Source organism: Marmota monax, unplaced genomic scaffold (genome assembly GCF_021218885.2).
Source record: "Marmota monax isolate L192 unplaced genomic scaffold, Marmota_monax_Labrador192_F-V1.1 WCK01_AAM20220418_F8-fsc00109, whole genome shotgun sequence".
NCBI classification, from domain to species: Eukaryota; Metazoa; Chordata; class Mammalia; order Rodentia; family Sciuridae; genus Marmota; species Marmota monax.
Genome location: NW_026695229.1, coordinates 2,089,873 through 2,113,770, shown reverse-complemented (window position 1 = coordinate 2,113,770; position 23,898 = coordinate 2,089,873). Strand labels below are relative to the sequence as shown.

Genomic DNA, 23,898 nt, shown 5'->3' with positions numbered 1-23,898 from the left:
TGATGTCCTTAACACTCCAGTTTGAGTCACACTTGCCAGCCCACTCCCTGAGGGGCTTCTGTAGAATCAGCCAGGGTCCCCTCTGCCAGAATTCTTCCACTCCAGATATTAACCCAGACTCTAGCTAGTGAGGCTTGATTTAAAATTCTAATCAGTGGTTCCACACTGGCTAGAAAAGATCTGAATGTCAGATGAGGCACTTTCTGTAGTTTGTGACAAGCCTTTTACAACTGTACAAGTAGCTTAGAGCTGCTTCATTCACTTCTCAGCTTGTGGGAGAGGAAGGGGTAGAAACCATACTTCAGTGCCAGCATCAGGAGGGAGTAGTCATCCAGAAAGAGTGGTCAGTGGAGGGAAAGTGTAAGGCTCAGCTGAGGTGAACTGACTTTGAGTCCTCCCATTGACTGGTACTACCATCACTGCACTGACCTTACACTCTGGTCCTGTCCTGTTCAGCTTGGGAGTCACAAGCCACTAATAACTATTGAGTACTTGGAAGGTGCAAAATATCTGAATAGTTTTTTCAGTGTTAAAAAGATAATATGTTTAATATATTGGGTCAAATAAAGTAGAAAAATTAATTCCATTTGTTTCTACCAGGAAAGCTTAAATTACTAAGGTTTTTAGGTTGTTTATTAAGCAGTGTGTAGTTCACATTATTGCTGATCTGGAAGTTCTCCTGTCACCTAGTCCCCACAGATAGTGCCCCATACACCAGTCATCCTCCAAGTGACCCTGCCCCCTAGTACCTTGGATGCACACATGTCCCACCCTATTCCCTGTTGTTGTTCCTGTTGATCTGGTCCTCTCAGGACAGCAGTCAGATGATAACCATCTACACCAAGAGTTCCCTTCTCTTCCCAGGAGTCTGAATAAGAAGCTCAGCATCTGCTCCTTAGGTATGCTCTGTGGTTGGAAAGCTATATCCCAGAACAAGCCATAGTGTCTCCATTTCCTTCCAAGGCCCCTCAACACCTTCTTTCCCAAGAGCATAATCAGGGATGGGAGGTTGTAAAATCCCCTATAGTCAACTTCCACTGTATCCTGAGTCCTGAGTAGTTCTGATTCCATAGTATGAAGGAGTAGAGATCAAACAGCATGTTCAAAGGATGCCTTCCTTTCTGCACAGCTGATGAACAGAACTCTGGTGTTAAGCTTTTTCCTGTCTGGGACATTTCAACCTGAACTCCAGAAGGTCCAGTCCACAGCAGATATTGTCCCCAGAGTACACTCAGCATAGAATATGGACACGTGCATAAACCCCTCACCACCTTGCCTGATGGTGATGCTTCATTTACATTGATATGAGAGTGCGCGCGTGCGCGCGTGTGTGTGTGTGTGTGTGTGTGTGTGTGTTAGGTTGTGATATAATCTTTGGTCATCTTGCAACTTTTGAAAAAAATTAGAGGAAGTGCTACTTCTTGGCTTCCTAGATTTGTCTAACTGGAGAGTAAAAGTAAGAATTAGCACCCAGCACTCGCCACCCTTGACTCCAGAGTATTAAGCCAAAGACATTGAAAAACACATGATCCACTGGCTAGAATCTTTTCTAAGTTAAGAAAAGTGGTGCTGATAACATCAAAGAGAAACCAATTTCTAGAGGTGTGTGTTTTTTTGTTTTGTTTTGTTTTTCCTTTGCACAGCACTGGGAATTGAACCCCAGCCATGACTACCACTGAGCTATACCCCTATCCTTTTTCTTTTTTTATTTTGAGATAGGGACTTGCAAAGTTGCTAAGGTTAGCCTTCAACTTGTAATCCTCCTGCATCAGCTTCCCGAATAGCTGGGATTACAGGTGTTTGCCACTGCACTCAGCTAGAGATTTTAAACAGCAGTTTCCTCTGAGCTTTTAATTGTTCAGTAATGGAAATCATGCCTGTTGAAAGAAAGAAAGTAGGGGCTTGAGCAATGCCCTAAATATGATTCTGTGTTTTTTTTTTAATATTTTGTTTTTTAATTGTAGTTGGACACAATACCTTTATTATTTTTTTTAATGTGGTGCTGAGGATCGAACCTAGCACCCCGCCTGTGCTAGGCGAGCGATCTACCACTGAGCCACAACCCTGACCCATAATTCTGTATTTTATGTGAAGGTGGGTACAGTAGTGACAAAGGTAAGAGTTCTCCCTCCGTAGCACTCCTTACCAGCTGGCCACTCAGGATGAGGAAGTGGACAGGGAGCTACTTGCTAGGTGTGCTGTTCACATGGACCCCAGCAGAAGAAAGCATGCCTATGCCTTTGTGACAGTTGGCATTAATAGCCTCTCTGGAATTGTTTCTACAAAGGCACACTTTCTTCTGCTGGGTCCCCTCACGTCTGCAAAGGTGAGATGGGACAGTGGATTGATGTCAGTTCTGAGATTAGGGATAGCATCTCATTTAATTAGAAGTTTCCAGTTTTATCATCTTAGATGTCATTAGAAGGTATGGCTTGGGATTAATCAAAGTCCCTTAAAAGCCATCCACTGTGGTACACACCTGTAATCCCAGCTATTCATGAGAATTGGGCAGGAGGATTCCAAGTTCCAGGTCAGCCTAGGCAATAGTGAGAACCTGTCTCAAAGTAAAAAGAGCTGGGGGGTGTAGCTTAGAGGCAGGGCACTTACTTATCATGCATAAAGCCCTGGGTTCAATTTCCAGTACCAAAACAAACACCTTAAATAACCAGGGATTTTCCCAGCATCATTTTCTTTTGATTTCTAGGTATGATTTTCCTTCTTTTCACTTTGAGTAATGACTAGAATATTGTGGGTGGCCTTACTTGTGAGTTAAGGCCGTCTGGGTTTTTTTCTATTTCATTTGTTAATGTTACTGGGAATTGAACACTCAGGTGCTTTACCACTGAGCTGTACCCCCAGCTCTTTTTATTTTTTATCTCATGATAGGGTCTGCCAAGTTGCTTAGGTAAGTTGCGTAGCCTCGGTAAGTTGTTGAGGCTGGCCTCAAACTTGTGATCCTTTTGCCTTAGCTTCCCAAGTCACTGGGATTATAGACACGCATCCCTGCACCCCACCAGGCAGTCTGTTTTTGACCTCCACCCTGAAGAGAACAGGCACCTGACCCCATATCCAGCAAGTCTTTTAACTGCCTGTGTCAGCCAGTTTTTTTTTTTTTTGTTTTAAATGAAAACCAAATAGGGTCACAGCTGTGAGCCACTGACCCAAAAGCTGGGACTCTCAGTGCTGGGGCCATAATGGCTATTGTGAAGACATCCAGGAGGGAAGTCTCTCTGGCCATAGTAGGGCCTGTTTGCTTTGCTGCTCAATAACTGCACCCACTCTACCTTTGCCTTCTTGATCACACCAGCTCCTCCCCAGCTTTCTGGGTGAGTGGGCAATTGGTACTCATCATCCAGCTATGTGCTTAGTTAAACATGCCTTTTCTGGGGCATAGGAGGGTACGCAAATGACCTATTCAGCACAGTGGTATACAGTTCATGTTCATTAATGACTGTATCCCTTGTTTGTGGTGGGGGGACAGATGGCCTACTGCCAGCACATTGGAGTGGAATTCATGTTCATTAATGACTTAGAGCAATGCCAGTGGATCAGGCAGAAGTTTGAGACCCCTGGAATCATGCAGTTCACCAATGAGGAGAAACGGACCCTGCTGGCCAGGCTTGTGCGGTCCACGAGGTATGGTATAGAGCATAAGCTCTCAGGGTATCTATGGCCCATCTGTGGGGTGTGGCCTTTGTGGGCCTTTCTACCAGGGTGGGCAGATGTGGGGGTGGTAGCCACAGCTGCATGTACATGAAAGGAAATCCAGGCAAGTATAATTGGCTTCTGAAGGACTTTCTGATTATTTAGGAAAATGTGACTTTGGGACTGACCCTGGGGACATTGCTCTTCAAGGTGCTTGGTTCCCTGTCCAGGTTTGAGGAATTCTTGCACCGAAAGTGGTCTTCAGAGAAGCGCTTTGGTCTAGAAGGCTGTGAAGTGTTGATCCCCGCCCTCAAGACCATCATCGACAAGTCGAGTGAGAATGGAGTGGACTATGTAATAATGGGAATGCCACACAGGTACCTCTGGGCTCTGTGGTATGTTGGAGGCACAGAAGTGGGGACCCTAAGTGAGCAGCTGCTTCCTCAAGTGCTTGTCAGTGAGCTGAGGATGCATGGGATACATGAGAGTGTCTTGGTCTGTAGGGTTCTTGCACCCCTGTGTCAGTGTAACTAGAAAGTCACTCTCACAGCCAAGGCCACATGTGGTTCAGACTGATGTTTGGCTTTGTGTTGAATTTTATAAAAGTTAAACCCCAGTGCCCTTGGAAGGGTCTAGCTTGAAGAAAAAGATAGAGGGGAATGTGGCCAGAGGCATTTATATACTTTCTGCTGCCCATGTAGAGTGACCTTGCATGCCTAGAGGCCAGGGGCTTAGTTCCCATATTGGCTCTGGATCACAACTATTTTTGGGCTGCAAACCAAGGAAGTGCCTGATGCTGGGTGAAAAGAGGGGGTGGAGTAGCTGTGTCCTAAGGATCTACTTACATTGCCCTATGTGCCAGGGGACGGCTGAATGTGCTTGCAAATGTCATCAGGAAGGAGTTGGAGCAGATTTTTTGTCAGTTCGATTCAAAGCTGGAGGCAGCGGATGAGGTGAGATTCCCACATGACAACACATCCAGCATGGTATCCTGAATCCACATGGGATCTCCTAGCTCCAGTGGTTTCTCAGGCTTAGTGGAATCATAGCTCTTTGGAATCATTTGCAGTTTGCCTTCCTCATTAGAAGGCAATGCTGCCACCCCACCCCAGCCCTGGGCAGCCCCACATTCCTCTTCCTGAGGCTGAGAACATCCCCTCTGATTGGGGGGCCCTCTCCTTGTGCCCTGGGTGGGATAATCTTGGGAAAAGGCTGCCTCATTCTCCCATAGTAGGGTCCAGGTTGTAGAAATCCATCTGAAGGGCTATCATGACAAGTGACCATCTCCAGGCATCAGACTTATTTATTGTTTGCATTGTCAGGGTTCCGGAGACATGAAGTATCACCTGGGCATGTATCACCGAAGGATCAATCGGGTGACTGACCGAAATATCACCCTGTCCCTGGTGGCAAACCCTTCCCATCTGGAGGCTGCTGACCCTGTGGTCATGGGCAAGACCAAAGCTGAGCAGTTCTACTGTGGAGACACTGAAGGGAAAAAGGTGAGCCCCTCCCCCCAAGACCTAAGAGGCATGTCCCTTGAGCCTAACATTATACACACAGCTCCGCTCACCACTGTAGCTAGAGACCTGGACATGTCTCACACATGCCCCGACTCCAAGAAACACAAGTTTCTGGAATTTTAAAATACTATAAACCAATTTTTTAAAAAAGAGTAACAGTAGTAAATAAAGCAGTTCTACTATAGACATACTTTCTCCCAAGTTATAACTATCAGAACTAGACAAGAAGTTGGCTTATGTCTTCGCCATGTCTAGAGGAGTCAGTGTTAGTTACCATTGATGGAAAAAGGCATTTTCACTGAAAAAAAAAGTCTTTGAAAGGAAAATGTGTGGGTGAACCTAAAGGAGAAAGTGTAGGACTGACAGATATCAGAGAGTGCTCCATACAACATTGGAGGTGGATATAGCTCTAAGGACAGGTGGGGTCCTGCCTTGGCATTTCCTACGGGTGACAGTGAATACTGAATGTTGGCTGGCCAGCCTGCTCTTGTTGAATCCCTCCATAGGCAACTGTTTGCCCTTATTTAAACTCAGGATAAAATTCTTATTTGTAACAAATTGTATAGTTCTTATTATTTAAATGATGATCTGAAAACCAAGTGTGTTAGACAACTCTCTGTTGCTGTGACAGAAATACCTGAGATATACAACTCGTAAAGAAGAAAAGTTTATTTTGGCTCGTGAGTTCAATCCATCACCACACAAGGTAGACAGCATGGTAGGAAGCACATGGCAAAGGAAAGCTGTCACATCATGGCAGCTAGGAAAAAATGAAGGGTCCAGGATCCCAGCATACCCTTCAAGGGCACTCCTGTACTGACCTGCTTCTTCTAACTAGGTACCTACCACTCCTGAAGTTTCCACTATTTCCCCATAGTACCTTCAGCTGGGAACCAAGCCTTCAACACATGAGCTTTTGGGAAACACTAAGATCCCAACCAAAATATCAAATAATCAGAAAAATCAAATATTTGTAATATCTACTATGTGCTTTCTTGTGGATATGTGAAGTAGTACCACCAACGTGCTCTCAAGGCTCTCTTGTATTTTTAGAAAAAGAATATGTATCAAGAAGCTAATAGAAGAATGCAGTGTGAGCATGTACCTACCTGTACACACACGGAAACACACATACATGAATCTACTTGCTCTTGGGTAGTAGGATAATGGGGTTTTTACTTTCTCATATATACCTTTCTATATTTTAAAAAGTGTTCATAATTTTTAATATTGCTTTTTTAATCAAATATATGTAAGAAATTAATGCTGGAAGATAAAAAAATGCAATGTAAAACAAAACTGCAGAATAACTGTAAAGAACTTAAGAAGATGAGTGATAGCAGTGGACTCTAGTTGGGTAAGGAATAAAAGGCAGTCAGATTCCTTATTGATAGAACAGGTGTTTGTCCTGTTTAGTTGAAGCAATGGCAGAATTTAAGTAGGAGGGAAGGGAAGAACGTTCTGTTGAAATGAGAAGTGCAAACAGAGGTGGAGGGTAGATTGGACCAGAGCAGCAGATCAGTTAAGGTGCCTAGGAGGGAGGACAGGCCTTTTGATAGAGTGAAACCAAGGATTAGTTTCCTAGGGTTCTGCAATTTAAAATACTGTAAATCTATTAATGTTAAGCTTGGAAGCTTAGAGAATGGAGGTAGAGCAGGCTGAGGTGATTTTGAGAGCTAGAAGCAATTACTCATTGATGATATTTGCTGTCACAGGAACCCAGAGATTATTCTATGGCTTCAGGCTCAAGGTTACTCATGGTCTGTAGCCACAGGAACATGAAGACAGAGAGGCCTCAGCTCTATTGAGAGACATGCAGCCCCCACATCCACTTTACAACACTGGGATGGGATGTCTGGTAGGGGCTGGTCCCAGGAGAAATTATCATGGCAGACCAGCGTTGGGGTGACCAGTGTCATTTCCATGACCTTGCTAGCATGCTGAGTAATGGGACAAGTTTGCAAAAAGCTTTGTGTGCTAGAGATATCTTGAAAAGGAATCAAATAACAGAAAAAGTGACAACTGATATTTAAAATTGCTACCTGTGGTCACAGTAATTGGTCCTTTTGTGATGTCAGAACAAGGAGGATAGCTAGCCCCCATTCGGTTGCACACCTACATGTATCCAAGTCTGAGCTATCAATGCCTGTGTTTTAGGATGTGGTACTGTCTATATGCGTGTTTTGTCTGACCTCAATGTAGTTGGCCCCAGCTTTTCTTCTGAGTTGTGTCCACCTTGTCCCAAACCCTTGCATGTCCTCAGTAGCATCAACAGAAGTCTCATCCTCCTGCCTATTCTCCCTGCTTCTAATAATTCAATTTCTGTTCAATTCACAACTCAGGAAACTAGTGTGTGTATTATATAACCCTCAGTGTTGTGAAAAATTACATACTTCATGTAAATGGGGCCTAGATTGTTCCATAACCTTGTGCACTATTGTGAAACTCACCTGATTTGACTCCCAATACTAATGTGAACTTTGGGATGTGTGTCCATGGAAGCATGTCTTTAGTGCAATGGTGTGATCTATGCAAAAGGAGAATCAGGAAGTGTGCCAGGCCTCTAGACCCAAGGAGAGTCCTCACCTGTGTACAGGGTGATTCTGGTTGGTTGCTGCTGCATGGTAGAACATCACGTGAAGGAGACTGACCTCAGGTACCCTCGTCAGCAGAGATGGAGTTTATACAGAAAAATATCTGCAGGAGGAAACAGCACTCTTGGGAATCAGGAGCAAGTGAAATTTAATACCAGCTGCTTTTACTTTCAACAAGAACAATCTGGACATTGTGACAAAGCTATATACTCTCAAGGGCACCTTGAGCAAATCGGACACTATGTGCATTGTCCAACTATCTTGTGACCATCCACTACCTCCACCAAAACATAGAACATATGCCATTTTGCTTAAAAAATTTCTAGATTTTTTTCCCTGGTAATCAAATAATGGACCTTCCCTTCCTGGCAAGGAGAACTTGGCAGAGTGCTGATGACCAGGGTAGTGATGGAAACTCTAGAGGCATAGGTCCATAGGCCCATAGGCAGAGACACAGCATGAGAGGGTGTGAGGGGGCAGTGTCCTGTGTCACCTATTGGCCAGACACTCATCACTTTCCCCCCACCACCACAATGCTAGGGGCTGAACTCAATGCCTCAAGCATGCTAGGCAAGCACTATACCACTGAGCTACATCCCCAGCCCAAGATTCACATTTAAATCAGCAGACTTTGAGTAAAGCAGATGATTCTCCACAATGTGGGTGGGCCTCATCTGCCCAGCTCATAGTCTGTGAAGAAAGACTGAAGTTCCAAAGCAGGAATTCTGCCTCTAGTTGGCAGCCTCCAATTGTATCTTCACATGGGTCTTCAGCCTGCCCTTCCTTGTAGAATTTGAATATGCTTGCCCAGTTCCTTCAAGTCAGGCAATCTTTCCACCTGCCTCCAGCTCCACTGGCTCATTTTTCTGAAGAACCCTCACTAATATAAAGATTTGGGAAAGGCACAGCATGTATATCCAAGAAGCAGGGGTTCTCAAGGATACTGAGCACATTTGCTATAGTCAGTGGGAGTGAAGTGCCTGGCCGCTGGAGGTGTTGATAAGCATGGAAGGAGGCAGCTTAGAAAAATGTGTTGGAATTTGGAGGTATTAGTATGAACTCATTTTGTTTTATATATACATACAGATACAGGAATAACCTGTGTGTGTGTGCACACATGCATACATACCCCGTGTTTTCTAGCTCTGTGCTCACAGGGCCTAGTGAAAACATACAAGTATTGGTCCTAAATCTCATATTCTGCGGGAATAATCAGGATTGGACAGGGATAGCATAGTATGAGGCTGCAGTACAATTGTTCCAGAAAGCAAGGAGGTACCCTGAAGACAGGCTACCCAGAGCACACTGGAGCCAGCTGGAAAAACCCAATCATCTGAATAACTAATGGTTTTGATCTATTACATACAACCTGTCAAAATAGGAGACATAAATATGTATTAATACAGATAAGTATATGAGGGAGAAGGGTAAGCTCTTTCTTGCAGAGAATGCCAGTATATGTAGGAGTAACAGAAATCAGCGGTCGTATCAGTTAGCCACCCAAGGAACTGGCTTAGGTAGACCAGTCAGTGCTGCTGAAGCTGGGATGGGGGTGTGAGGTATGAGGAGGACATGTTTTGTATACTGTTTGCTCCTTATAAAATACTACCATTGTACTCACTGCCAAGAAGTTGGTGAGTTAAGGGGAAATGGCAGGTAGTGACTTGATTAGGTGACCAGGGTTAACCCATCTAATACAGGTGCTGCTTCAGCAGCCAAAGAGGTGTTACAACCAAGTACATGAGGGAGAAGTGTAAGCCCATCCTCCATGGGGTCTGAAGTAAGTGGGTGTGGCCAGCATTGCTCTTGGGAATGGGAGGGTCTAGTGGTGTGTAGGAGAATGTTCTGAGGGGGTGCTGAGAGTTGACTGGCTCTGTGGCTCTTCCCATGTTCAGAATAGGTGATGACAAGATTGAGGGCTCTGTAGATGAGTATCAAATGTACCAAAGTGTTAGGAAGGTGGGTGAGTAAGGGACTGGAGTCCTTTGTACTCTCCTGCCACTTTCTAAGTTTTAAAATATCTCAAAACATTATTTTTGAAAAGCAAATTATGACTGATTTCCTCCACTTACCTTGTGAGTTTTGTGGTCAAGATGTGTTACATTTGGAGTCTGCTTTGCAGGTAATGTCCATCCTCCTGCATGGGGATGCTGCCTTTGCTGGCCAAGGCATTGTGTACGAGACTTTCCACCTCAGCGATCTGCCATCCTACACCACCCATGGCACCGTGCATGTGGTCGTCAACAACCAGGTACCTACCAAGGATCTAATCAGTCTCTCCTGAGGGTTCTCTTGGTTGTTTAGAATATTCACTATTTCTAATTATAAAGATATGTCTGTTGCTACAAATTTGGACAACACAGAAAACTACTTTTTATTTTTAATTAGAGAGATTTTGTTTAAGATGGCATTATTCTTCTAAAATGTTTCCTTTTTAGACCCATAGACACTCAGGCAGCTGTTTTTCTCTTTGTTTAAGGAACTGGGGTCCTATAACAGCTTATTATCCATTCTTATTTACCATAGTATATGATGTCTTATTTCACTAACTATGATGTTTTCAAGATCCGTTCATATTGTAGCATGTGTCACAATTTCCTTCCTTTTCAAGGCTGAATTTTTTTTAATATATATTTTTTAGTTGTAGTTGGACACAATATCTTTATTTTTTAAATTTTTTATATGGTGCTGAGGATCGAACCCAGTGCCTCGCACGTGCTAGGCAAGCACTCTAACGCTGAGCCACAGCTCCAGCCCCCAAGGCTGAATGATACTCTTGCATAAATATACCTCATTTTGCTTATGGAGTCATTCATCAGTGGATATTTAGGTTGCTTCCATGTTTTAGTATTGAAAATGATGCTACTATGAACATAGATATACAAACATATCTTCAATACCCTGCGTTCAGTTCTTTTGGTTATACAATCAGAGGTGGGATTGCTACATCATATAATAGGCCCTTCTTCTTTTTTTTTTTTTTTGGTGATACTGGGGATTGAAGCCAGGGCCTTGTGCATGCAAGGCAAGCATTCTACTAGCTGAGCTATATTCCCAGCCCTAGGCCCATTTTTAACTTTTTGAGGAATACTATACTATTTTACCCTGTGGCTATTTCACTTCACATTCCTACCAACAGTGCACAAGGGTTCCAGTTATTCATATTCTCATAAAGTGTTTTATTTTAATCTGGTTATTTTTTTGTCTTTGAGTTGTATGACTTTTAAAAATTTTTAGATGCATGTACCTTTATTTTATTCATTTATTTATATGTGGTTCTGAGAATCGAACCCAGTGCCTCACACATGCTAGGCAAGTGCTCTACCACTGAGCCCCAGCCTCAGCCCCTATTTTATAGATATTAATCCTTTATCAGATATACAATTTACAGACCTCCTATTCTGTGAACTTTTTACCCTGTTAGTGCCTTTTGTTGCACAAAATTTTTGTCATGAAATCCAGTTGGTTATTTCTTTTGTTGTCTGTCTTTAATATAATATATAAGAAATCGTTGTCATATCTAATGTTGTGAAGTTTTTGCCCTATTTTCTTCTAAAAGTTTTATAGTTTTAACTCTTAGGTTTAGGTGTTTGAACTATTTCCAGTTAATTCTTATATAGGCTTGAGTCCAGATCCATCCTTTTATAAAATTTATTTATTTATTTGGTAGTACCAGAGAGTGAACCTAGGAGCTCTCTATCACTGGGCTGCATCCCCTATCATTTTTTAAATTTTATTTTAAGACAGGGTTGTGCTCTCTTAAGTTGCCTAGGCTGGCCTCAAACTTGCAATCCTTCTGCTTCAGCCTCCCAGATCACTGGGATTACAAGCATGCCTTACTATTCTAGGCTCAAATTCTATTTAGCATGTGGATTTTCATAGTTTGTATATGTATTGAACTCTGTATTTTAAAGAAATAAACAAGAATAGAATAGGTAGAGATTGAAATCTTAACAGGAGAATGTTTAATAAGGAGAATGGTCTTTAATCTGGAAAAAAAAAAAAAAAAACAATAAAAGAAAGCCAAGAGTGGTGGTGCATGCCTATTATTCCAGTGACTCATGCGGCTAAGACAGAAGATTGCAGGTTCAAGGTAGCCTGGGCAATTTAGCAAGACCTTGTCTCAAAATAAAAAATAACAAAAAGGGCTGGGAATATAGCTTGTGGTAGAGTGCCCCTAGGTTCAATCCCCAGTACTAAAATAAAAAAGTAGTAGTCAAAGAAGAAAAAATAAAAGATAATACAGATGGATTGGAAGCCCTGGAAAGAAGAGTAAATACAGCTGAAAAATAGAGAGAGAGAATTTTCCATGAGTCTCTAGACTCAGGTAAATCCCAGGAAACTATGATAGCAGGATCTGTTTAGTAATCTCTTCAAGTCCAAAAAATAGGAGAGGCACCAAAGACTTTAAATACTTATTTTAAGGAATAGGAAGCCAAAGACCAATGAATGCGTGTCAATCCCTGAAAAAGGTTTGAGTAAATTCTTAGCCTGGATGAGGGGGTGGCCCTGGGTTAATGTATAACCCAGGCCTTGGACAGGTCCTCATGTATCTTTGGCACATACAGTGGAGAAATGTGATGTGGTCATGGTGTAGTTATGTGGTTTCTCATGTAATTTAAATATTCTACTCAGAAAGCTTTGCTTCACAGTCTGGTGGCTACAATACCTCTCCCTGGGGTCCTGTTAGGTACAACAGTCTTGCCAGTGACAGATGAAAGCACTGAAAAAGCCACATCTGTAGATAACCCAGAGTATTGCCCAGGCTGGTCTTAAACTCCTTGATCTCAAGTAATCCTCCTGCCTCAGCCTTCTGAGTAGCTGGTACTACTGACGTACTACCATGCCCCGCTTTTGTTTTTGTTCTTGAGAATACTTTTGGGATTTTCTGTATAGATGAGCATGTGGTCTCAAATAGTTGTATTTCTTACTTTCCTGTCTATAGACTGGAAATAAAAATACACTTTGTGTTTCTGTTTTATACCTTTTTGCACTGGCTAGGGGCCTCAACACAACATTGAAGTGGGTGAAGAGTCAACAATCCTTCCTTGTTGCTAATTTCTAGATAAAATATTCAGTTTGGATTATGAAATATGATGGTAGCTATAGGAATTTTGTAGATGTCATTTACCAGGCTGTTCCTAACTTGTATAGTATTTATTATGAACTTAAAGTTATTTTTATCAGATGCTTTTTGATTTGCATTTCTCTAATGGCTAGTGTTTACCATCTTTTCAAGTGTTTATTGGCCATTTGTATATGTTCTTTGGGTAATTTCTATTCAGTGTCCTGTTTTTCTCTCCCCACATTCTTCTTCCTCTTCTGGTCTTCCTTTTACTTATTTATTTATTTTATTTTTGTGGTACCAGGGATTGAACCCAGGGGCGCTTAGCCACTGGGCCACATCTCCAGTCCTTAAATTTTATTTAGAGAAGGGTCTCGATAAGTTGCTCGGATCCTTTGCTTTTTTGGAGGGGCAAGGCAGTTACTAGGGATTGAACCCAGGGACACTGTACCAGTGAACTATATCCTCAGCCCTTTTTATTTTTCATTTTTAGACAGAGTCTTGTTAAGTTGTCACACTTGACCTCAAATTGGCAATCCTTCTGCCTCAGCCTCCCAAGTGGCTGGGATTACTGGTATGCACCACCACACCCAGCAGATGCCCATTTTGAATTGTATTATCTTTTTATTGTTGCATTGTAAGAGTTTTTAATATAAACTGGGCATTGTGGCTCATTCCTATTAATCTCAGTGACTCGGGAGGTTGAGGCAGGTGGATGTCAAGTTTGAGTCCAGCCTGGGCAACTTTATAAGTCTCAAAATAACAAAAGGACCAGGGATGTAGCTCAGTGTTAGAGCACTTGACTAGCATATGTAGATTCCTGGTTTAATAATCTCTAGTTCTCCTGGGGGGTAGGAGAAGAAGAATTCTTTATATATTGCAGATATAACCCCATTATCAGCGATATGATTCACAAATATTTTCTGCTATTCTCATAGATGTTTTTGGTGTCCTTTGAAACACAGTAGATTTTATTTTGTAATACCGGGGATTGAATCCAGGCCCTTGCACATGCTAGGCAAGCACTCTATAGTTTTATTTTTTTATCAAGTCCAGTTTATCAGTTTTTCCTTTTGGTGTCATGTCTAGAAAGGTGTTTACTGACCCAAGATCACAAAGATTTACTCAGATGTTTTCTTCTAAGAGTTCTATAATGTTTATCTGTTACCTCTATCTTCCTTTTTAAGTTAGTTTTTGTGTCTGGTACAAGTTTTTGTGTATTTTGTACATGTATACCAGTTGTTCCAATATTATGTGTAGAAAAGACTGTTCCCTCATTGAATTGATTTGACACTAATCAGCATCTTAAATATGTAGTTTTATGTCTTGATTAGTATGGAAAATTTTAGACATTTGTCCCATCTTTCTAGAACTCCAGTGACTAGAACATGAGGTCTTTTGTCATAGTCCCATAGGACCTGTGGCTCTGTTCATTTTTATTTCTTCTGGTCTGTAGTTTGATTTTCTATTGCTATGTCGAAATATTTGAGGCTGGATACTTTTGGAGAAAAGAAGTTCATCTAGCGCACAGTTGTTGTTTTGTGGGTTTTTTAATGCATTATAGTTATAAATAATAGGTTCATTTTGACAGAATCATACATGTATGGAATTTGATTTACTCCATTTCAGTACTGGTATCCCTGTTTTTCCCTCCCCACATTCTTCTTCCTCTTCTGGTCTTCCTTTTACTTATTTATTTGTTTTATTTTTGTGGTACCAGGGATTGAACCCAGGGACGCTTAGCCACTGAGCCACATCCCTAGTCCTTATATTTTATTTAGAGAAGGGTCTCGATAAGTTGCTCAAGTCCTTGCTAATTCCTGAGACTGGCTTTGAACTTGTAATCCTCCTGCCTTAGCCTCTTAAGCCACTAGGATTACAGGCATGTGCTGGTCTTCATTTGTTTTTGATTGGTACCTTACGGATGCACATAAATGTGCTTCATTACTCTTCCCGACATGGCCTTATTCCTGCTGGGCAGTTGTGCAATCTCTTCTCAGCTTCCTCTAATACCATCTCATACTAGTGAGGGGTCTTGGGACCTAATGACCTGATCACCATTGATCTGGGCTATAGTGGGCCTTTATTGTCAATTTGAGACCAGTTTGTTGGGGAGGGGGTTGATGGTTGGTTTTTTTTGGTTTTTGTCATGCTTGGTTGGAGCATGGTTTTTGTCTAAACATTTCATATCTTGATAGACTGTCTTTTCCCTGGCCCTTTGTCTATTCCTGTTGGTGTTTTCAAGTCGCCCACTTCTCTAGTGCTCAGTGGGAGATAATAAGGCAAAAAGAAAACCCAGAAAACTGAGATCCCTAATGAGCTGCCATCTTCTGGCCAACTTCTGAGTTGTATATTTGTTCTGCATATGATGTCCAGGGGTTTTAGCTATGTTTAGCAAGAGGAATAGGGTAAATACATATATTTCATCTAACAGCCATGAAGATCCATGTGAGAACTTTATAAGTTTACTTTCTATACTAAATAACAGGACTATGTAGGCTGGCTATTTCTTTTTATTTTCTTTTTTTTTTTTCCTAGTAAGCCCTGATGGTTTTTATCTTTTAGAAAGTGAATCCATTTCCTTTAGGCTACAGGATTTATGAGCATAAAGTTTGTAATAGCCTGTTACTGGAATCTGCAAGATCTGTATGGATGGTATTCCTTTTCATTCTTGATTTGATTCATTTGTGTCTGTCTTTTCTTTGTTAGTCTGTTTATAGATTCATCTTCTTTTCCCCCAGGAACAATCCTAGTCTCATTGTATTTCCTCCTTTGTTTTCCTGTTTTCTATTTTATTTTTGTTCTTTGTTATTCTATTCCTTCTACTAGTTTTGGGTTTGATTTTTGTCTTCTCTGTATAGTTTCCTAGATCATTGATGTGAGACCCCCCCCTTTTTTTTTGGCAATATTAACATTTAAAGTTTATATAGTCAGACTATGCAAATACATGCAAGGCTTTAGGTTTGTCCATCTTCTTATTTTCTTTTTCTTTTTTCTTTTTCTTAGCAGTAGATGGACACAATATATTTATTTATTTATTTTTATGTGGTGCTGAGGATCGAACCCAGTGCCTCACCACGTACGAGGCAGGCGCTCTGCCACTGAGCTATAGCCCCAGCCCTCTTTTTAATTTTTTAAAATTGCTTTAATTAGTTATACATGACAGTAGAATGCATTTATGCACTTTGATATATCATACATAGATGGGATATAATTTCTCATTTATCTGAGTATACATGTTGCAAAATTATATTGGTCATGTAGTCACATATATGCATACAGTAATAATGTCTGTTTTATTCTACTACCTTTCCTATCCCCACGTCCCTTTCCCTCCCTTCCCATCACTTCCCTCTACCTAATCTAAGGTAACACTGTTCTTCCCTGATGTGCCCCACCCCCTTATTGTGAATTAGCACCAACATATTAGAAGAAAATATGCGGCCTTCGGTTTTGTGGGATTGGCTTATTTTGCTTAGCATGATATTCTCCAATTCCAATCATTTACTGGCAAATGTCATGATTTCACTTTTTTTTTTTTTTAAAAAAAAAGCTAAATAGTATTCCATTGAGTATATATACCACATTTTCTTTATCCATTCATCTATTGAGAGACTCCTAGGTTGGTTCCATAATCTAGCTATTGTGAATTGAGCTGCTGTAAACATTGACATGGCTGTGTCACTATGGTATGCTGATTTTAAGTCCTTTGGGTATAAACCAAGGAGTAGGATAGCTGGGTCAAATGGTGGTTCCATTCCCAGTTTTCTGAGGAATCGCCATACTATTTTCCATAATGGTTGCACCAATTTGCAGTCCCACCAGCAATGTATGAGTGTACCTTTTCACTACATCCTCACCAACATTTGTTGTTGCCTGTATTCTTGATGATTGCCATTCTGACACAAATGAGGTGAAATCTTGAGTAGTTTTGATTTGCATTTGTCTAATTGCTAGAGTTGTTGAATATTTTTTCATATATTTGTTGATCTATTGTATTTCTTCTTCTGTGAAGTGAGTGTCTATTTCTTAGCCCATTTTTTATTGGGTTATTTGTTTTTTTTAGTGTTAAGTTTTTTGTGTTCTTTATATATCCTAGATATTAATGCTTTATCGGAGGTGCATGTGATAAAGATTTTCTCCCAATCTGTATGCTCTCTCCTCTCATTACTAATTGTTTCCTTTGCTAAGAAGCTTTTTAATTTGAATCCATCCCATTTATTGATTCTTGATTGTACTTCTTGTGCTTAGGAGTCTTATTAAAGAAATCAGATCCTAGGCTGATGTGATGAAGATTTAGGCCTATTTTTCTTCTATTAGCTTCAGGGTCTCTGTTCTAGTGTCTTTGATCCACTTTGAGTTGATTTTTGTGCAGGGTGAGAGATAAAGGTTTAATTTCATTTTGCTATATAAGGATTTCCAGTTTTGCCAACACCATTTGTTGAATAGGCTATCTTTTCTCCAGTGAATGTTTTTGACACCCTTCTCTAACATGAGTTAACCGTATTTACATGAATTTCTCTTTGTGTTCTCTATTCTGTACCATTGGTCTACAAGTCTGTATTGGTGCCACTACCATGCCATTTGTGTTACTATAGCTCTGTAATATAGTTTAAGGTCTGGTATTGTGATGCCTCCTGCTTCACTTTTCTTGCTAAGGATTGCTTTAGCTATTATGGATCTCTTATTTTTCCAAATAAATTTTATGATTGCCTTTTGTATTTCTAAGAAGAATGTCATTGAGATTTTAATAGGAATTGCATTAAATCTGCATAATGCTTTTTGGTAGTGTGGCAATTTTGACAATATTAATTCTGCCTATCCAGGAGCATGGAAGAACTTTCCATCTTCTGAGATTTTCTTCAGTTTCTTTCAGTAGTTTTCATTGGAGAGGTCTTTCACCTCTTTTTTTAGATTGATTCCAGGGATTTTATTTATTCTGAGGCTATTGTGAATGGAGTCATTTTCTTAATTTCTCTTTCAATGGATTCATCGCTGAGGTATAGGAATGCATTTGATTTTTGGGTGTTGGTTTTATATCCTGCTACTTTGCTGAATTCATTTATTAGTTCTAAAGGCTTTCTGGTGGAATTTTTTTGGATCTTCTAGGTATAGGATCTTATCATCAGCAAATAGTGATAGTTTGAGTTCTTCTTTACCTATTTGTATTCCTTTAATTTCTTTTCTTTCTTTTTTTTTTTTTTTTTTTTTGTCTAATTGCTCAAGGATGATGTTGAATAGAAGTGGTGAAAGAGAACATCCTTGTCTTGTTCCAGTTTTTAGCAGAAATGCTTTCAATTTTTCTCTATTTAGAATGATGCTGGCCTTGGATTTAGAATATATAGCTTTTACAATGTTGAGATATATTCCTACTATCTAGCTTTTCTAGTGTTTTGAACATGAAGGTGTGTTGTATTTTGGTCAAATGCTTTTTCTGTATCTATTGCAATGATCATATGATTCTTGTTTTTAAGTCTGTGAATATGATGAATTATGTTTATTGATTTCCATATGTTGAACCAACCCTGAGTCCCTGGGATGAATCCCACTTTATCATGGTGCACTATCTTTTTTGATGTTTTTGTATGTGATTTGCCAGACTTTTATTGAGAATTTTTTGTGTCTATGTTCATCAGGGATATTGGTCTGAAGTTTTCTTTCCTTGATGTGTCTTTGTCTCATTTTGGTATCAGGGTAATATTAGCCTCATAGAATGATTTTGGAAGGGTTCTCTCCTTTTCTATTTCATGGAATACTTTGAGGAGTATTGATATTAATTCTTCTTTGAAAGTCTTGTAGAACTTGGGTGAGAATCCAACTTGGCTTTTCTTGGTTGGTAGACTTTTGATGTTTTCCATTTCATTATTGATCTGTTTAATCATGTATGACCTCCTCGTTCAGTTTGGTTAGGTCATATGTCTCTAGAAATTTGTCAATGTCTTTCATGTTTTCTATTTTATTAGAGTATAAATTTTCAAAATAGTTTCTAATTATCCTCTGTATTTCCAGTGTGTCTGTTGGGGTATTTCCTTCTTCATCTTGTATTTTAGTAATTTCAGTTTTCTCTTTTTCTCTTTGTTAGCATGGCCAAGGGTTTATCTATTTTATTTATTTTGTCTGTCATTTTTTTCAGTTGTTTCTTTTGTTTTGATTTCATTGATTTCAGCTCTGATTTTAATTATTTATTGTCTTCTACTTTTTGTGTTGATTTGTTCTTCTTTTTCTAGGGCTTTGAGATGTAGTGTTAGGTCATTTATTTGTTAACTTTTTATTCTTTTAATGGATGCACTCAATGCAATGAACTTTCCTTTTAGTACTGCCTTCATAGTGTCCCAGAGATTTTAATATGTTGTATCAATTCTCATTTACCTCTAAGAAATTTTATTTCATCCTTGCTTTCTTCTATCCATTCATCATTCAGTTGTGTATTATTTAGTCTCCATTTGTTATACTAGCTTCTATTTTTTATTTTATCGTTGATTTCTAATTTCATTGTGATCTGATAGAATGCTTTTTTTTTTTTCTCTCTCTCTTTTTCTTTTGTATTTACCAAGAGTTGCTTTGTGGCATAAGATATAGTCTGTTTTAGAGAAGGAACTGTGTGCTGCTGAGAAGAAAGTATATTTGCTCATTGATGGATGAAATATTCTATATGTTAAGTCTAAATTATTGATTATTTAGTTCTATAACTTCCTTATTTAGGTTTTGTTTGGAAGATCTGTCCAGTACTGAGAGAGTTGTGTTAAAGTCATCCAGTATTATTGTGTTGTGGTCTATTTGACTCTTGAAATTGAAAAGGATTTGTTTGATGTACATAAATGCTCCATTGTTTGGGGCATAAATATACTTCCCTTGAGAAGTATAAATGTCCTTCTTTGTCTCTTCTGATTAATTTTGGTTTGAAGTCTACTTTGTCTGAAATGAGAATGGAAACCCCTGCTTATTTACACAATTCATGAGTGACTAATTTTTTTCCCATCCTTTCACCTTAGCCTGTGGATATCTTTGCCCATGAGGTGAATCTCTTGAAGAGAGTATGTTGTTGGGTCTTGCTTTTTAATTCAATCTGCCAATCTGTGTCTTTTGATTGATGAGTTTAGGCCATTAACATTCAAGGTTATTATTATTTTTTAAATATTTATTTTTTAGTTATAGGTGAACACACAATATCTTTTTTTAAAATATATTTTATTTTTTAGTTGTTGTTGGACACAACACCTTTATTTTACTTATTTATTTTTATGTGGTGCTGAGGATTGAACCCAGGGTCTCACATGTGCGAGGCGAGTACTCTACCGCTGAGCCACAATCCCAGCCTCAACACACAATATCTTTATTTTATTTTTATGTAGTGCTGAGGGTCGAACCCAGTGCCTCACGCATGGTAGGTGAGTGCTCTACCTCTGAGTCACAACCCCAGCCCCCAAGGTTATTATGGAGATATGTTTTGTATTCCCTGTCATTTTGATTTATTTCTGGTTTTTTATTTGTCTTAGTTTCTCCATTTGGTTGAATGTCCCTTTGGTGTATATCCTCCCTTTGCTGGTTTTCACTTTTTTTTTTTCCCATTTCATCCTCATGGAATATTTTGTTGAGAATGCTGTAGTGTAGGCTTTTTGGTTGTGAATTCTTTTAATTTTTGTTTATCATGGAACGTTTTAGTTTCATCTTCAAATCTAAAACTTAATTTTGCTGGGTATAAAATTCTAGGTTGGCATCCTTTTTCTTTCAAAGCCTGAAATATATTATTCCAGAACCTCCTAGCTTTGAGAGCCTTGGCTGAGAAATCAGTTGAGATCCAAATCTGTTTCCCCCATACATAATTTGATTTTTTTCTCCCCCAGCCTTCAAGATTTTATCATTATTCTCTGTGTTAGTCATTCTCATTATAACGTGTCTTGGTGTGGGTCTGCTGTAATTTTGTACATTTGGGATCCTGTAAGCCTCTTGTATTTGATTTTCCATTCCATTATTTAGGTATCGGAAATTCTCTGCTGTTATATCATTGGAAAGATTGTGCATTCTTTGGTTTGTATCTCTGCTCCTTCATCTATTCAAATTTGGTCTTTTCATGTTATCCCATAATTCTTGGATGTTCTGTTCATGGTTCCTTACCATCTTCTCTGCATGGTCAACTCTACTTTCAAGATTATATATTTTGTCTTCATTGTCTGAGGATCTGTCTTCCAAGTGGTCTAGTCTGTTGGTGATGCTTTCTATTGAATTTATAATTTGGTTTACTGATTCTTTCATTTTGAGGATTTCTGCTTGGTTTTTTTTGTTTTGTTTTGTTTTGTTTTTTCATCATCTCTCTTTTATGAAGTGGTCTTTCATTTCCTGTATTTTTTCTTTGATTTCACCCCTTATACTATCCTTTACTTCACATATCAATTTAACTATATACAATCTGAACTCCTTCTTGGGCATTTCTTCTACTTTGTTATCAGTGGCTTCTGTTGTTGAAGCATCTTGGTTTATTTGGAGCGCTTTATTCCCTTGTTTTTTCATGTTGTTAGTGTGTTTTCCCATCTGAAAGTATGGGTCTAAGGCAGGATAAATTATAACCTGTAGACTATAGTGTCTCTGAACGTCTCCAGAGCTTCGCCTTTATTGGTAAGACCAATATCAACAGCACCAGTGAACACAATATATAGCCTTAAACTTAATAGCTTCCACTAAGGCATCTACTGCTTTCTTGCATTAAACCAAAATTCAATAACTATCTCTTGTACAAACAGAATATTTGTTAAAACGATTTCAATTTCAAATGGTAGATGAGAGAACAGAGGTAGTGGAGTATGCAGTATTCATGAGGGAGGAAGAGAGAAGCTAGAAACAAAAATTCACAGGAAGAGTGGAAGAGGAGCTGTCAGAGATTGGCAGAGATTGGCTGTTGATTGGAGAAAAGTTGGAATGAAAATAGACAAGAGAGGAAGAATACAAAGACAAAAAATTAAAGACATAAGAATACAACAAAAATGCAAAACACACTGTTCATGTATCATTGTCCTCCATACACTGATGTGTAAAAAAAAATCCTATTCCAAGTATGGTAGAGAGATTAGTGAATCAAAAAATAAAATGAATCTTGCTGGAAAGTCGAACTGTCTCTGTCAGTGTTCAACAGTTCTCAGCCCTGTCTCTGATGTCTCTCGGGATCACCAAACCCAGATTAGCCCTTGCAAACCCAGTCTCTATCCCACCGATCTGGGCTTAGATACCTCAAGCTTGGCCACACTGCAGTCCCAAGATGTCAATGCTGCTCCTAGTTGCAGAGAGACCACCAGGAGATACACTCATGCAAAGGAGCAACCCCAAGATGCAGCAGCAAGACCAGGACCACCAGCACTCTCAGCAGGAAGACCTCAGGTTCCTCCAAACCCGCAAGCACTCCCACACTAGACCTGCAGGTCCCAGCTGGAGTCCCAGTCAGAGGCTCTTGTGGTGGTAAACCTGCTGGCACTAAGGCCCCAGGCCCTGACTAGCGTCCCAAAATGGGTGCAACCAAATCTGGAGTCTCCCTCACAGCAGTCCTCTAGGCTGTGGTAGCAGAGGTAGTAGCAGTGGTTGTTGGCAGCAGGCAGCTGTAACTGCAGCTGTGGGGGCAGCGTCACCAGGTGATCTCTGGGGTTCAGCAGCAGTATTGGCTTCAGTTGCATCTGGGGCAGTGGTTTCTTCTGTGGCAGCAGCACCCAGAAAGAAGACCTTCAGGCGATCTCAGGCTGGCAACAGCAGAATCAGAGGCAGCAGCAATGGTGGTAGCTTGCAGGTTGGCGGTTGATTGACAGGAGACTTCCAGTTCAGCAGCAGTGACCACGGAGGTAGCTTCGGAATTTGCATTTGATGTAACCAAGGCTGTGCCCAGAGAAAAGACTTCAGGGCACGGCAGCGGCTTCTGCAGCAGCCCAGAAAAAAGACCTCCAGGCAACCTCAGGCTGGCAGCAGTGGAATCAGAGGCAGCAGCAATGGCTGTCCACCTTCTTATGATAGCAAGTCATAGCTTTTGGTTGGAAATAATTGAGACCACACCTTAGGATGGCATAATATCCAGAAACTATATAAGTGGGAATGACAGAAGCTGGGCATATGTAGCCTAATTCTAAGATACATGAAAGCTATTCTCAAATACTAATGATTCATATAGTAAAGAATATGATGAACAAGGTCATTGCCAGTGGGTGGCAGTTACCTCAAAGCAGATTTCAGTTGAATGAGAGGAAGAACCTCTCAGCAGTCAAACCTGTTTAATAGGAGAATGTTCTCTTCCTCCTTGGAAGTGTTGGAAAACTAGTGAACAAGTTGTCAGGGTGAGGCAGGTGGAGCTTCAGCTAGGGTTGAGAGAGGGTAAGTCATTTGGTTCTAAGGTTCTTTCAGGTCCAGAACCAGCAGTTCCACTTAGCAAGATTTTCCTACCAGCATGCCTCGAAAGTATACTAAGAAGTGTTAGTAATGTACTTGTAGTGGCAGGAAGGACAGAGCAGTATTTAGAGAACACTTTCATTATCTGGATGTATGCAACCTACTGTATCTGTGCTCATGGGATACTCCTGTATCATCCATGTGTGTATATATATATATATATATGCTTGAAAACAGAAGCTCAGAACACTGGTAGATATGGGAAGGGATTCTGGGCCCTTATTCTCACCCTCTCAGAGCAGTTTTCTCTACTGTAAGTAAGGCATATTGTGACACTAACTCTCCTGCTATAGGCCCTTCTTTCCCTAAGTACCAAAACCCAGATGAACGATGGTGGCTCTGGTACCAGCTGAGATTGTTCAGGCTCTCTTGCATACCAGACTCTTTGCATTTCTTAATGCACTTGTCACTGTGTAACTATTGCTAATCTTTTCTTCATTCAATATGAGAAGGGAGAGTATTTAAAAACAATTGACATGACTGTAGACCTTTCTAAAGATCAGTTTTGTTTTAATATAGTCTTTTTTCTCTTTTTGCAGTGCTAGAGATTAAACCCATGACCTCACACATGCACACTTTACCCTGAGCTTCCCCCACAGCCAGCACATTAATATTTTCTCTCTCTCTCTCTTGCTTTGACTCATTGCTTGTG

At 40.1% G+C, this 23,898-nt stretch overlaps 1 protein-coding gene across 6 annotated transcripts in view; it reads left to right on the top strand.

The window, feature by feature from the left end:
• Ogdh (oxoglutarate dehydrogenase) overlaps positions 1-23,898 on the top strand; it is an 85,170-nt gene that overhangs the window by 48,552 nt on the left and 12,720 nt on the right. For all 6 annotated transcript variants that reach the window (XM_046437899.2, XM_058576856.1, XM_046437902.2 and 3 more), the window contains 5 exons: positions 3,482-3,636; positions 3,876-4,022; positions 4,508-4,598; positions 4,968-5,147; positions 9,885-10,013. In XM_046437899.2, coding sequence (XP_046293855.1) covers positions 3,482-3,636; positions 3,876-4,022; positions 4,508-4,598; positions 4,968-5,147; positions 9,885-10,013 — 702 coding nt within the window. The remainder of the gene's footprint in view (positions 1-3,481; positions 3,637-3,875; positions 4,023-4,507; positions 4,599-4,967; positions 5,148-9,884; positions 10,014-23,898) is intronic.